The following is a 16,057-nucleotide window of genomic DNA, read 5'->3' on the forward strand; positions in this document are numbered from 1 at the left end:
AACTCATTCTATATCAGTTTTAACAAGTTTCCATGGATCATTTTCTGATTTGGATTTTCTCAATGTCATAGTAGTAGTTGTCATTTGCTCTTCCAGATCTAAGACAACACCTTGTCATTAGGAAATACAGTATTTAAAAAAATATGACTTCACCTTGTGGCAGTCCTCCTGCCTTAGTCTTCTGAGTGCGGGGATTTACAAGTATACATTCCTATAGCCAGCCACCATAGTAGTTTTCAAAAAAAAAAAAAAAATTTTGTTGAAAGAATTAGAAAAAATATTTCTCAGCCTGGACTACATAGTGAATTGAAAGCCATCCAGAACTACATAGTAGGACCCTATCTCCAAAAAAAAAGGGGAGGATTTCTTTTTCTGTAAATTTTAGCAGTAGTTGAGAGTTAGATATTACGTATTAATATTTAATAACATTAACCTTTAAATATTGTAATTAATATGTAATATTTTTTATACAAATACCATGTAATTTTCTCATTACTGCTAATCAGATTTCATATATTTGAAATTATCTTGTATTTATTATATTTACAATGTACAATAGCCTTAAAAGTAAAATGGAGACTTCTTCCTTATTTTATAAATCATAGAGGAATTGCTAAGACTTGATGGCAAAATTTTAAAAACATAAACTAAGTCAGTGATGGTGATAAACGTGCAAGTGAAAGAGCTGTTAAGGGGAGCTATTTGAGAAAGGGTGTTTTCTTGCTCATTGTATTTAACTGGTGGTAGGACACCTATTTTTTATTAGAGAATTTGTTCATGGTCACTTCATTGGCAAAGGGAAATTACATTAGAGAATTTAGAGTATGTTATATATTACTACATATCAACAAGTTGAGTTGCATAAGCATTATTTAGAAGTTAGGAGCCTACTGTGTAAGATTCCATCTATTTCCATTAAGGTTTATCATCTTATTGTTCTATTAGATACCTAGATGAATGCTGTTTTCTTTACAGTTAATAATATTTTAAAAGGCCAGTGAATAATCATATAGCAGTCTAATTAGTCAATTAATGGCGATATTAGTGAATATAAAAATCACACCTTTTGAACATGGATTTGCCTGTTTTTACTTTGTATTGAATAGAATATTGTTCTTGTTTGTGGGTGGAAACCCACAGTGCTAGGCATCAAACTGTATCTGCAGTGCCTTTTTACACTTTAGCAGTAGCATTTCACTTAAACCACTAAGCTGTGGGTTAGGATTGAATTTTGATCCTCAGCCTCCCAGATACTGAAATTATGGGAATAGCCACCATGTCTGGCTTTTTGTAACATTTTATATGTTAAATTTTCTTTCAGAATACATGCGAATAAATGATTCTGCCATTTCTGAAGTCCAGGGTTAAAGTAGAGAATGTTCAGAAGCTAAAGTAGAAAATACATCAGAAGCTTTTCAGTTTTGTGTATTTTGGCCTTAGTTATGCCAGTGATAATTTTGGCTTTAGTTATTCCCTAAAATTTATGGCCTGTAATAGTCTTGATTTTCATATCTTTATGAGAAACTAAGAGAGCTCAGAAGTGATTTTTTTTTTTTTTTCCCTGCATTTTCAGTTTTGGAAAAAACTGAGGGAAATTGGGGTTGTTAATAACAAATTTGTGCCAGTATGGCAGGAAGATAGCCATAGAGAAACATCAGGGAAAGTTAATTGTTTGTTGCACCCTTGTAAAAGTCATTTGTATTTATTTCTTTAACTTTTTAAAATATGAGTTGAAAGCTCATGTTTTATTCTTTACGTCAGTTAACAACCGTAAGCACCAGAATTTTCCTTTGTTTTGTCTCCTGTGTGTAAGACTTTACAGAACTTGGGTTCAATAACAGAAGTTCTCTTCTCCCTTTCCCCATTCAGTCCCTTTCTTACTCCTCTGCTTTGCTCGCATATGTTTGAAGTACACAGTGGAGACATCTCCACAGATATCCACAGAATAGTGAAAAGTTAAAGTATTTAAATTCTTTTCATGTGTTTTGGGGAATTGTATAACAATAGGAAACATCTTTTAATGATACTCTTAATAACTGGGCCTTCTTAAAAGTCTGTTTTGTTAATAAATGGGTTTACTAAAAAGGCTGCTAGCAAGTCAAGCGGTAGCCATTAAATGAACCTCTACTGCTGACATTAATTTACAGGGGTCAACAGGACAAAACTCTGCGACATGATAGCTGATCTGGGAGATGATGAGCTGCCCCACATCCCTTCAGGAATCATTAATCAGTCTAGGTCAGCCTCTACTAGAATGACTGATCATGAAGGTGCAAGAGCAGAGGAAGGTACAAAATTTAGCTACCGTATTTTTTTTTTTTTTACATTGCAAAAGACCTTAACTCCAGATCATATCTTAATTGCAAATTTTCTACTGTTTAAAATGTTGAAGATCACCTTGTATGATCTTCAGAGAAGGTGTTGGGCAAGCTCATGGCATAACCATCAGAGATTTTGAAATTTTTGTTTTCTGGTTCTCTATATTTGATTTTTTAAAAAAATTTATTTATTTGTGTGTGTGGGGGCCAGCTCAGCCCACCAGGGGGCGGGGCTGGCTGGCATGTGGTGCTGGGGGATTGAACCGTGGTCCCTGTGCTTTGCTTGGCTTAGCTTGTTCTAAGTAGGTGCTTTAGACCACTGAGCCATCTCACCAGCCCCACTATATTTGATTTTGATTCTAATGTTTAATGGAATTGTTTCCATCATAGCTCAGTTCAGAGTATTTTAAATATAACTTTAGCATCTAGAAGGAAGAAAATTTACAAAATCACAAAATTTACAGTAAAGAACTTTATATGTAAGGAATAAGCTATTTTGTCAGATGGCTTAAATTTAGTGACTATTGTTAACTACTACTTAACTAGAAGACAACTAAGTACCAGGCATTGTGCTTTGCACTTTATATGTATATTAATTTGAAAGGTACATGTAACCTTTCATTAGTTTTTAATCACTTAATAATAAAGCAACATCATTATTCTTTAACTTGGCAGCATGTATTATCAAGTAATTAATTTTTCTAAAATTTGCCTAAACAAGAAATGTAGGAAATGAGAAATTATACCTAAAGCATTTTTCCAAAATTGATATTAGTTGAAGATACTTGAGTAACTTAAAATCTTAGGTTTAAGTAGCTAATTCTAGTTTTAGGGAGTGGCGAGATAGCTCAGTAGGATAAGTGCCTGCCTGGCAAGTACAAGGTCCTGAGTTAAATCCCTGGTACAGTAAAAAAAAAAAGATAATTCTAAGTTTACATTTTAGACAACATGGTTTTTTCCTTGTATATAAAGATTTTTTCTATAAATTTTGTAATTTTGTAAATTTTCCTCCTTCTAGATGCAGAAGTTACATTTAAGATCTAAGAGTCTGAATTTTTAGTCAGACTACTTAACATATGAGATATGTAATTCATATTTAATAACTTGACATAGATTGGATTTTATTGATGTTTCTGTACCTGTTGTATAAGGGGATTTGTTTGCTTTAGTCAAAAAAATTTTGGACTCATCTTTAGTGTGTCCTTAATCTGTAGGAAAATATGAGGAAATAAAAAAAAATCACTAAAATAAAACTAAAAAAAAAATGAAAAGTGATTATTTTCTGGATCTCATTTCCATTATTGAACTATTTCATTTTATGTTAGGAAATATTTTCTAAAATGCAAATACCAACTCTATATTTCATTTGTTTTCATTTTGTATGTTTAGCACTGTAGCTAACTTTTGGGTTTTTTTGCTAATCAATACATAGTACAATTTGCTAAAATTTTGTAATTAAGGTATATTTTTAGAATGAAGATTTTGCAGTTTAAGACAAAAATCATAGGAATATGGATCCCTTCAATTAAAAATATTTAATTCCAAGTTTTATGGAAAAAGTAAGACAAGGGTCACCATCCCAATTTAGAACTCTCTGTGTGTTTATGTGATGTGTGTGTTTTAAAGAATAGATGTCAGTAATCTCTTTCATAGTAGTGGGAAAAAATGGGGGGGGGTTAATTATGAATTTAATTGCATCTTTGAAACTGTAAATTACTAAAATTGTTAAGGATATTTGAATTGACTTTGAACTCTACTTGAACTCATAATCTATTTTCTTTTGATTTCCATGTTATACCTCACTTTATAAAGAAAAAAAGTCTTTTCTGGGAGAAATACTTCAACATTATAACCTTTCAGACTGCTACTAAACACTTGGTATAAACCATGCTGGTACTGGCACAACCAAAATTCTTCATTGTGTTCTTTAGATTTAGTAAAATTAGACTGGGCGTGGTGGTGCGCACCTGTAATCCCAGCTCTTGGGAGACTGTAAATAGGCGGATCACTTACGAGTCCAATCTAGTAGTGAGACCCTGAATACCCTGTAGATCTTTCCCTAAAATTAAAAAAAAAAATTTTTTTTTTTTTGGTAAGATTGAAAGAGAAAGGGAGAGTTTGATATGTGAGCTACACATTTCCTTGGAGTACTCTATAGAACTATGAAAAAGCTTTGTTAAAAGATCTTACTTTGATGCTGGGTGTGGTGGCGCACACCTGTAATCCCAGTACTCGGGAAGCTGAGGCAGGAGGATCGCTGAGAGTTGATGGCCACTCTGAACTACCTAGTGAATTCAAGGCCAGCCTTAACTAGTTAACATAGCGAGACCCTGTTTCAAAAAAAAATAAAAAATAAAAAATCTCATTTTGTACATCCTAAGATTACCATTAAAAAAATAGTATTTTTAAATTGCTTGTTTTAATATTTATCTAATAGTTTTTTTCCTAAAAAAGTTTTATTGTTTCTATCATTAAAAATATTTTTAAGTTTTTGTTAATGACATTTTAATGCCCATGTAGTAATATGTGATTATATTAACATTAATATGCAAAATGAATTTGTAGGGTGAAACTTAGCCCCTTCAACAGGAAAATGAGCAAATTGAGTATTTACTCTGATAACCATATGCCAGCATGATGGGTGATACAGAAAACAAATAATATCTTAAAAGATTTTTTGCACATAAATATATATGTAAACGAATGTGGAACAAGCACAGTAGTTTGTAGTATATAAATTGTATGTGTAGAGAAGTAGACATAAATATATTCACATGATTAGAAATGAGTATAATACTAATTTTTGTTAAATCCAATTAATCTAACACGCCAATTAAAATAGTTAACATTTCCAGGGCAATTCCCTTTTTGTACTCAATTGGTTCTGTGGTTTAAACAGAAATAATCCTACAAAAAGAATTTATAACAAAGGAAAATAATTTATATTAAAGTTATTTTATTAGTCTTCTAAGATTTCTGTTAGTGGAAGGAATTGTGACATTGTTTTAGAAACAAATTACATGCTTCAGAAAATTCTTTTTACTGACAGAAAATGCTTTTGAGTACATTTTACTTAGTGACTTTAGTTATGATCATTGAAAGATGAATACTACTTAGTATCCCTGTATATATTTTTTTCTGTCACATGTTGGGTGCTATTGAGTCAAATTATGTAGCTAATTTTGATGGGATAAAATAACAAAATATTTTATTTTATTTTTTATTTTTTTCGGAACCGGGGATTGAACTCAGGCCCTTGCACTTGCAAGAGAAGCGCTTATTCCACTGAGTCATCTCCCTGGCCCCAAATAGCAAAATATTTTAAATAAAGAATTATTTTACTTTTTCCATAGTGTATGTTAATTACATATTAAAATTATTAGTTGTATTAAGAATCGACTAACTTCATTATACCTATGTTTCCTGTAGCATACTGAACTTATTTTTTTATAGGAAGTTTTCAGATATTAGCTTGAATTTTGGAATATCTCCCTTTTAAATCTGTTCATAAATTTTAGTGTTCTTAAATGTTGAGTTATTTTGTGTTACAATTTTTTAAGTATTTCTCTTTTGGAATCTTAATATTAACATGTTGCTTTCAAAGCAAATTTTCAAAGTGATTTAAGAGAATTACCGATTTCATTATAATTCAACAAAATGTTTAGATAATGATGTAGTCAGTAATTCAAGTTATGGCAATGTAATATTTATAGAAAAAACACATTCTAAATTAATTGGAACTGCTAATACAAACACAGAAAGCTCTAATAGCACAAAAGAACAGATAAAGAAATAGTCAAATGAACCTTTCATTTTTATTTTGTTTGCATGCCAATTCTGATTAGAAATATGAAGTTCTGTAGTCAGTATATATTACTGTCTTCATCTTAGAAGTGTCATACATAAGAAACAAAATAGGACATTAAAAAAAAAATCATAAAGCTATAAAGCCAGAAAGCATTTTGAAGATCACAGGGATTAACCTTTTAGGAACTGACCTCTCAAACAGAACTTTTTTGTAGACTATTGTACTATATGAGCTACTTTGAGGTCAGTGGCAGATATTTGTCCCCCCAGGAACAGCTGACATCTGTTATTTAGCTCTTATTTAATCAAAATTTGTCCTGTTTCTTAACATATAAACTACAATTATTATTTACTGAAGTGATGAGATTTAAATAGTTGTTGTGCCCTCCCTCCTACCTCCAATAGTATATTTGATGCATATTTGATTTGTGGAAGATAACTACATTGTAATCACAACACATTTGTTTGTTGTTACTCAGAAGTAAAAGTTTTTGAGCATAATTGAGAAAGTAGAAATTCATTATATTATTGAATATTGTAACTGTTAAGTGCTTAAATTTCCCCCACAATATTGTCTTGTACTGTATGATTTTTCAGCATTTAAGAAGCGGTTTTGTTCTTTATAGCTGAACCAATAACGTTTCCATCTGGAGGAGGCAAGTCATTTATTATGGGTTCTGATGATGTTTTGTTAAGTGTACTGGGCCTTGGAGACCTTGCAGACTTGACGGTAACAAATGATGCAGACTATAGTTATGATGTAAGTGGTTTTATTTTTAATTTTTTAATGATTTAATAGAAGACTCATTTTTGGAAATCACTTTTAAAACAGAATTAATGTCATCGTGCATGGAAAAGATAAGTTTAAGTGTGTCAATGTGATTTGAAGTGACGTGTAGATTTTCTTTTATAACTTCCTTTGTGGTGCTTAAGTTTTTCTTAGGTATTTTGGTGAATTAGCTAGGAATTTGGAATTATTACCTTAAAATATTGGTCAATAAATGTTTCTTGAGTAGTCAACTCTCAATTATCTACTCAAATTAAGCAATATTTTAGTGTTAAAATAGATAATTATGCACCTTTTAAAAAGCATGTTTTATTTTTGAGCTTTTATTTTCTTAAAGATGACATTAAAGTTAGCTTGCATCATTTCCTGAATATTTAATTCCAGTTGTTGAAGGGTAGCCAGAGGATGGAGGAGGTAGGAATGACAGTGTTAGAGGTGAAACTAGTCTTACATTAAATTTTTCCTAGATACTTAACAGTCAATTGAGAGTTAACTGTAGTATTTATTTCTATTTTTATTTTAATGGAGTTTAGTTTTTCAGCAGGTCAGTTTGTTTTTCTACCTTGTATACTTATGTTAGCATGTTCTTTAGAGTCATCAATCAGCCTTGGTGGGCTAGATTATTCTCATTAATATTTTTAAAGTATACATGTAACTAAATTATAACTTGTGATTGCTTTAGAAGTGGTTTCACAGCTTATCTTACAGATGAAGATATGAGGGTAAAATGATTGGCCTCTTTTGAAGTATTAGGAAAATGGCATGAAAGAATCTTAAAGGGCTGTTAGTTGAGACTTTTGGAAAGTATCCTAATTTTCTGTCTGTAAAAATTCCACTCACATGCTAGTAAATTTCCTAAGTGACAGTTGTACTGTTTACTATTGTACCCTTGGATGTTTGGTAATTTTTATATATTTTGTGGTTTTATTTTCATGTAGTGTTTCTGCATTGATATTTATATTCTCATCTGACTTTAATAGAAGTTTTGGGTTTAGCTTTACAGTTAGGTAAAAACAGATTAAAAAGCTCTTCATTTGATTTATGTATTTGAAAAACTAATGAAATTATTCTTTTGAATTCTTACTAGATGATGAAGATTTGCTATGATTTTAAGGTATATTAAATGTCCACAGGACATTTAGCCAGTTTTAAGTTTTAAACACACCAAAAATAAAAGCTCCACATACCTGCAAATGTACTGCTTTTACCAGTAAATAGTATGCTTTTTCTTTTTAGTTGCCTGCCAATAAAGATGCCTTTCGAAAGACATGGAACCCCAAGTATACACTACGTAGCCATTTCGATGGAGTACGGGCATTAGCTTTTCATCCTGTAGAACCTGTGCTAGTTACTGCCTCTGAGGACCATACCTTAAAACTTTGGAACTTGCAAAAAACAGTTCCTGCCAAAAAGCAAGTATTTTCACATTTGTCCTCTTTTTTCTTCCAGTTCTGTTTATATGGGTATTTATCCTTTTTATATCATTAGGTGCACATTAATAGTGATATATGATTATTTAATTATATTTTCCCCCTCATTCTCTTCCTTTTAGGAGTGCCTCTTTAGATGTGGAGCCTATCTACACATTTAGGGCCCACATGTAAGTTCTATTGATTGGTACTTAACCATAGTTACAACTATTGTTAATCCAGAAACCTGGCATTTTTGTCAGTGTTTGATACTAGAAAAGATATTAGTTGACTAACACCTCACTAGGTCAGTAATTATAATATAAATTACAATAGTAATGTTCAAATGTACATGTTTACCTGAAACAATTTTTATATACCACATAAATTAAGGAATTGGGGAAACAGATTTGAATTTCTTAGTAGTATATATAAGTAATTTTCTTCCCTCTTCTTTTCTTATAATAGTGGCCCTGTTCTGTCATTAGCTATTAGTTCTAATGGAGAGCAGTGTTTTAGTGGTGGCATTGATGGAACTATTCAGTGGTGGAATATGCCTAGTCCTAATGTGGATCCGTATGATACATACGGTAAGTAAAAGGATCAAATGTATTTTTTTTTTTTTTTTAAAGGATTGAGCTGGCAAAAGTAAATACCACAAATATTGTGGCAGGTTTTAAATATATGATAGTCTCTTCATTTAGTTCTTCTATGGGATAGCAGATTGCTTCTCGAAATACTATATGAATACTAAAGTCAGTGTATTGGTATTTCTGTGATCTTTTTTAAAACAAACAACAACAAAATATAAAGTTTTTGTTTTCAGTATTAGTTAACTAATTTTAGAATACTAAATGAAAGACAGTGGAAACAGATAAGGATTATGATGTTATAAATCAGTTTGGAGGGCCAAAATTAATTTCAAAATGGAGAAAAAGAACTTATACAACTGACACTTAGAAATTTGTTCTATAAGAAAACTTGCACATGTATTCAAATATATTTATAAGGAAATGGTTTATAATTATAAAATATTAAAACAAAATGTTTATGGACTGTTGGTTCTTTTTATTTGACACATATCTGAGCCTACATTTGCCAAGAATAGTGATAAGCACTTTGTTAAGAAATAAGATTGTGAGTAGAGGTGGGAGGCCCACATACCAGCCAGCTCACATGCAGATCACTGAGCTCACTGAAGAGAATGTCAGATTCATCACAGAGAATACAGACCTGATGGATGGCCCGCTCTGTTCAGAAGGTCTTCATTGCAGAGGTCCCACCATAGCCATTGACTGGGTTCAGATTGATGCCAATTCCTCAACTGTTCCTGAGTTCATCGCCCACAGGCTCGGGTTATTTCCGCTCCCTAGTGACAACTTCATGGACAAGCTGCAGTACTCCTGGGACTGCATGTGTGAAGAGTTTTGCACTGAGCGCTCAGGAGAGTTTGTACTTTATGTGCAGTGCAGTGAAGACCAGATGTGCCCCTCAAGACCCCATTTCCAACAGTCCCTGGGTGATTCTGATAACATCCCATAACCGAGACAGTGACCCCAGTGATTATGTGGAGGAGGAAAACATTGTGATTGTCAAACTGAGAAAGAGCCAGGAGCTGAGACTGTGCGCCTATGTCCAGAAGGGCTTGGGCAAGGAGCGTGCCAGGCGGAACTGGACTGACTGGGTGGCTTTTGAATATGATCTGGACAATGCCCTGAGGTATATCTTATACTGCAAGCTTGAAGAATGGCCAGAGAGTGAGTTCTCGTCATTGGACTTCCTATGACCCCAATGGCAAGCCAGTGAGGTTTTACCACAGTGTGGAGTCCTGCGGCTCTCTGTGCCCTGATACCATTGTTCTTTCAGCCCTGTCTGGATTGAAGAAGTTGTTAAGTGATTACAAACTCAGTTAAGCCCTAGATCTAGAGCAACGTACTAACTAACCATCATTTAACTACAGCATACCTGTTTTAGCACAAGGGTGATTCAAGGCAGCAGCTGGAATTCAGGTCTCTCTTGAGGGCTTCTAGATTCTGGGCTCTGGGCTGCTGCTCAAGCCTCATGAAGGTTGCCAGGACCAGCTAGCTAGGGGTTGCAGATAGATTATGGGGAATACCTCTGGGGTTTAGGCAAAGCCAGTTTTTACAAGACATTTTACATCCTTGATCCTTCTAAGGTAGTGCTTACCAGAATCCAAAGCGTCCCTTTCATCCTGTTTCTTAGCATGCCAATAGAGGGCTGTCCTGGTCCTCTAGCTGAGAACACAGGGCTTTTCTCCAGGTCATGACAGCTCTTTAAAGCCTTTCTGTCCAAAAGGATTCTTCATAGCTGTATGTAACCTTTCTGGTATTAGGATTGGGTGCTGGTAACTTCATCCAGCTAGCACATAAGCCCTCTGCTCCTTCCCCCAGGGGCCAACCTATTGGTTCTTCAAATTCCTAGCTGTCACTAATTTGAGAAGTAACTATTTGGGAATAGAATACCAATAGACCTTGAGTCTTCTGCCCCAACAAATAAACATGCTGTTCCTCTACTCAGCAGTTCTGAACAAATTTCTTTCCTGCTGTCAGCCTGATCGTTTAGCTCAGTGGTGGAGGATGGGCAGGAGCAAAGGATCTTTCCACACATTTGCTTCTCCTAATGAAGATTCTGGTCTTGGTTCCTTAGTACTGTCTCTAGGTAGGAGGATTCTCAAAGCAGCTAGTTAGGCAGCCTGGAGAAAACCAGAGATCAGTATAGAAAGGAAGGGATATTTATTGATTAACAATGGTTGTCTTTTTAAGTTTTATTTTTGGCAATAAAGAGCAAAAACACAAAAGAAGATTGTGTAATGGGAAAAGTAGATAGTAAATAAGAGGTTGGCGTGTATGATTTCAACTTGTAAATGGTAGAAAAATATATTGTGGCAGGATTATAGGTGGTATCTTTAGAGGTCAGGATAGTCTAAAATAATGACATCCCAGCCAAAATCTGAAGGACAAAAGGCAACTTAGGTAAAAAAATTTTAAGAAGTGATCTGGAAAAAAATTTAAAAGCTGCCTGACTTGTAGGCAGAATAAACTGAGGTTTAAGAAGAGTAAATACTGGGCTGGGGAGATAGCTCAGTAGAATAAGTGCTTACCTGGCAAGCTCAAGGTCCTGAGTTCAATCCCCAGTACCACGAAAATAAAAATTAAAAAAAAAAAAAGAAGAGTAAATACTGTTAAAGTATTAGATCTGTGGAGATGATGTTGTCAAGAATAGAGGAGTTACAGTAGTCTAGTTGGATCTGTGCTTAATACGGCATTGGGGGTGCTGGGGATTTAGCTCAGTTGCTCAGTACCTGTCTGGTAAGTGTGAGATGCTGTTTGATTCCTAGTACCCCCCTTAAAAAATGTTTCTCTGTAATACATATTGAGAAAGTACAGTAGAATAGACAGGATATTGATGAATTGAGTGGGTAAAGTGATAAGTGAGTGACCTTGATTTAAGTGAGTATGGTTTTTTGGAGGGGAGGGTAACAGGAGTCAAACTCAGGGTCTCATACCTGCCAGGTAGGCACTGTACTACTGAGCTACATCTCTAGCCTGAGTATGCTTTTTAATGAATAGCTTTATTGTGATGTAATTCACATATCATAAAGTTCATCCTCTTTAAAGTATGTGATTTAGTAACTTTTAGTATCTAAAGAAATGTAGCTACCACTGTCTAATTCCTGAACATTTTCATTACTAATACTGGATTTTAGCATGAGCAAGTAAGTATGTAATGGTAGCATCTGTGGAAATGGAGATAGAACAAGTATAAGGAGATACACAACAAGATGTAAGGTGGTGAACTGAATTTAGATACTTTGAGATGGTTCTGCTCAGCAAAGGAGTCCACTAATTTCTGAAGAGACAATCTACAGAATGGGGAAAAAATTTTGCCAGCTACTCCTCAGACAAAGGACTAATATCTAGAATATATAAACAACTCAAGAAAATTAGATCCCCTCAAATTTAAAGGTCCAGTTTAAAAATGGACATCTGAATTGAATAGACATTTCTCAAATGAAGAAATACAAATGGCGAATAAATGAAAAAATATTGGTCATTGCTGGCTAAACAACACCTGAGATTCCCTCTCCAGAATGAATGGTTGCTGTCAAGAAATCAACCAATAATAAATTCTGGTGATGCTGTGGGGACAAATGAACCCTTCTCCATTGTTGGTAAGACTGTAAACTGATACAGCCACTATGGAAATCAGTATGAATAAGACCTCAAAAAAACTAAAAGTAGAAATTCTATTTGACCCAGCTATCCTTCTTCATGTATCATCCCCCATCCCCTGAAATTAAAGACAATTCATAATAGCCAAATCTTTCAAACAGCCTATATGCCCATCCTCAGGTGAATGGATAAAAAATGTATTTATACATGGTAGAATACTACTCTGCCATAAAAAGGATAGACTTAAGTCATTTGTAGGAAAATAGATGCACCTTGAAACCATGTTAAGTGAAATAATTCAGACACATAAGATGTAAATCTTACACGGTTTCTCTAATATGGTAATGGGGGAAAAAGGAAAGAAAAAAAGTAATATATGAGGCAGGAGAATTGCCACAAATTTGAAGCCTGCTTGAGTTACATAGTAAGTTGAAGGCCAGCTTGAACTACGTAGGGAGACACTGTCTCAAAAGAAAAAAAAGGTAATCTGGCATTTACAGTGTAACTAAAAGTGTACCCTGACTTACTATAATAGTTTTACATGTATTTGTAAAAATCTTTTTATTTACTTATTTGGTACAGGGTCTCGCTGTGCAGCTCATACTTACAGTGATCCTCTTGTCTCAGCCTGCCCAGTACAGCAAATACAGGCATGTGCCACCCTACCCTGTTTCAGTGGCCAGCATGGCATGCCCGGGGTTCCTGGACTAGCAGGCATGTGGTACCAGGGATCAAACCCAGGTCCTCGCACTCGGTAGGCAGGCACTTAGACCACAGAGCTATCTCCCCAGCCCTGTTTTACATGTTTTATACATTCTTTGGCCTATTTATTAGTCTGGCTTTCATTCTGTATATGATAATTAACTTTATAAGGTGATTAATAAATGAGTCTGATGCTGGAAACATAGAAAGGTGTGGAGTAAAGAGGGAAAGAGAAAGAAATTGAAATGTATTGTGTATATGAACAGTCCCTACAGTGAATGTAACCATTATGTGTTGCAGACATGTACTCATAAAAGTAAAAATGAGATGAATAGTGAGAGATGGCACTATTGTGTAGATAGTATCAAAATATCAAGCTCAGGGAGATCAAAGGTTACAGATAAAATACAGAGAGTCTTCTCCATGACGATGATAAAGCTATGAGAATGGGTGATACAACATAAGTGGACTATGTTGTATAGCATAAAATAACCTGGAACTAAAGTCTTCAGTAACCCAGATGATGGGAGGGTGATAAGGACAAGGGAGCTAACAAAGGCAACTTAGATGTGACCGTGATAAGAAAAGTACAAGGGTGGGTTTGTGAGGTGTAGGCAGAGGAGACCATTTTGCAATGAAGTAGTCTTAAGCCTTCAGATGTTGCTGAGATCTAAGTAACAGGAGGATGAAAAAGGTTCCTTTTAAGTAACATATTGGCATCTTAGCCAGGTAAAGGTTTGATGCTACAGACAAAACCAGAGGGTGAAAAGACTCAAGTCATATTTTGGATGAAAAGCAGTGTGATGAGAACAGCAAAGAAGCGTTGTTTGTTTGTTTGTTTGTTTTAAAAGGAGAAAGGTTTATTCTGGCTCATAGGTTGTAGAGGTTTTAGTCCATAGCTGGCTGGCTCCACCACAGAAAGGCAGAACAGGAGTCATGAAACTCGTGAATTCATCTCAGGCAGAAGGCCAAAGACTTAGGCAGTAAGAAACAAGCTATAAGGCACTAGTGTTTGGTGTTATTCAAGAAAAGTCTGAAATTTGTTAGCATAGAAGTTATCGTTGGTGATTTTGGCAGGCAGTGGTTATTACAGGTTTAAAGAATGAACAAGATATGAAAAGCATGTACACTTAATGCCTCTCTCTCGTTTTGCAGGTCATAGAGATAAAGTTATTTCAGATATTCTGAAACTTTTTGATTATGATAATGATCTGAGGAGTGTTTGTATAGTTAAAAGATAGAAAATGTAGAATCAAATTAGTAAGTTGACTGAAATTCACAATTCACAATTCCTTTCAAAAGTCTTTGAAAGGAAAAACAATTTCTTGTATCCAGAAGCAGGAAGATATACTATAGACACTAGTAGATACAGATACAGTGACAGGAGGGATTTCTAGTTGAAGGCTGTATTTTCTGTGTGATATATAAGGCATAATGTTTACAGAAGTTGAGAACTGCAGGGATTGGGGAAATGATAAATATTTATGGAAAAAGATAAGAGTTCAGGACAAAAATTGGATTGTCAGATATGCTGTGTTTTTTACCTTCAGTTGACCATTAGTTTATGAATGAATCAAGCAAACACACACTAGAATATTAATTGGCAGTAAAAGGAAGTATGGATATATGAATGAACCTTGAAAACACACTCATGAAACAAGCCAGTCAGAAAAGGTTACATGTTTTATGATTCCATTTATATAAAATTTCGAAACAAATGTCTGTGGAAACTGAATAGAGCAGTAGCTGCCTATAGCTGCAGAAAGTTGGGGAAGAAGAATTGGGGAAAAAGTGGTTAATGAGTAATGAAAGTGCCTTACAATTGTGATGATGATTGCACAATTCTGTCAACATCAAAAAACTGTTGGGCTGGTGAGATGGCTCAGTGGTCTAAAGCACCTACTTAGAACAAGCTAAGCTAAGCAAAGCATAAGGACTGCGGTTCAGTCCCCCAGCACCACATGCCAGCCAGCCCCGCCCCCTGGTGGGCTGAGCTGGCCACACACACTAAATGAATAAACAAATAAAAAAAAAAAAAAAATCTGATAAAAAAAAAAAACTGTTGATGTGCACTTTAAATGAGTAAGTTGTGTATGTAGATTATATCCCAGTAGATTTTTCTTAGAGTATATGTTTATAGAAAATTATGAAAATACAGGAAAAGTTATAAAAATAACCTATATCTCTCTCACTGCTTAAGAAGAGATAGTCACTGTGTATACTTTGTTTTACCTTCTGTGATCTTTATATGTGTTCCTCACATTTAATTATGTAATAAATTATCTTTTTGTCCTTTGGTTCTTGAGATAGGGTCTCGCTTTATAGTTTAGACTGGCCTTGAACTCATCATGCAGCCCAGACCTCAAAACTCTTGCCTCAGCTTCCCAAGTGTTGGGATCACTGGCTGCCCAGCTGTGAACAACAAGCTTCTTTTGGCTAATGTTTTATTTGTTTGTTTCTTTTCAGAGCCAAATATTCTAGCTGGCACTTTAGTTGCTCATACAGATGCAATCTGGGGTCTTGCCTATAGTGGCATAAAAAATCAATTACTGTCTTGTTCAGCAGATGGCACTATTAGGTTATGGAGTCCACAAGAAAAATTGCCATGTATTTGCACTTACAATGGAGACAAGGGTAAGTAAATTTTGTCTTATGAGAAAAACTAATTTAAAAAAAATCAAAAGATAAATAGAACAAAGCATTTATTTCTTTAGTGTTCCAAAGAAATGTATTGAGTGGATTTATAAAAATTACAGTAATCTTTTTACTTAGTCATTTGAAGTGCTTTGCAGATATACCCTATAGCTCAGTGCTTTTGACTTGAAGGTCATCTCTCATTTA

General features: G+C 34.4%; 1 protein-coding gene and 1 pseudogene across 5 annotated transcripts in view; both read left to right on the forward strand.

The window, feature by feature from the left end:
• Nucleotides 1-16,057, forward strand: part of Strn3 (striatin 3) — a 129,938-nt gene that overhangs the window by 102,558 nt on the left and 11,323 nt on the right. For 3 of the 5 annotated variants that reach the window (XM_023721812.1, XM_004637102.2, XM_023721813.1), the window contains 6 exons: nt 2,148-2,288; nt 6,752-6,885; nt 8,149-8,324; nt 8,465-8,512; nt 8,790-8,911; nt 15,683-15,850. In XM_023721812.1, coding sequence (XP_023577580.1) covers nt 2,148-2,288; nt 6,752-6,885; nt 8,149-8,324; nt 8,465-8,512; nt 8,790-8,911; nt 15,683-15,850 — 789 coding nt within the window. The remainder of the gene's footprint in view (nt 1-2,147; nt 2,289-6,751; nt 6,886-8,148; nt 8,325-8,464; nt 8,513-8,789; nt 8,912-15,682; nt 15,851-16,057) is intronic. The other 2 variants (XM_023721814.1, XM_004637104.2) reach the window with 1 other exon arrangement.
• Nucleotides 9,498-10,414, forward strand: LOC105742955 (annotated as a pseudogene).

The sequence above is a fragment of the Octodon degus genome, unplaced genomic scaffold, assembly GCF_000260255.1.
Source record: "Octodon degus isolate 3935 unplaced genomic scaffold, OctDeg1.0 scaffold00086, whole genome shotgun sequence".
Taxonomy (NCBI): Eukaryota; Metazoa; Chordata; class Mammalia; order Rodentia; family Octodontidae; genus Octodon; species Octodon degus.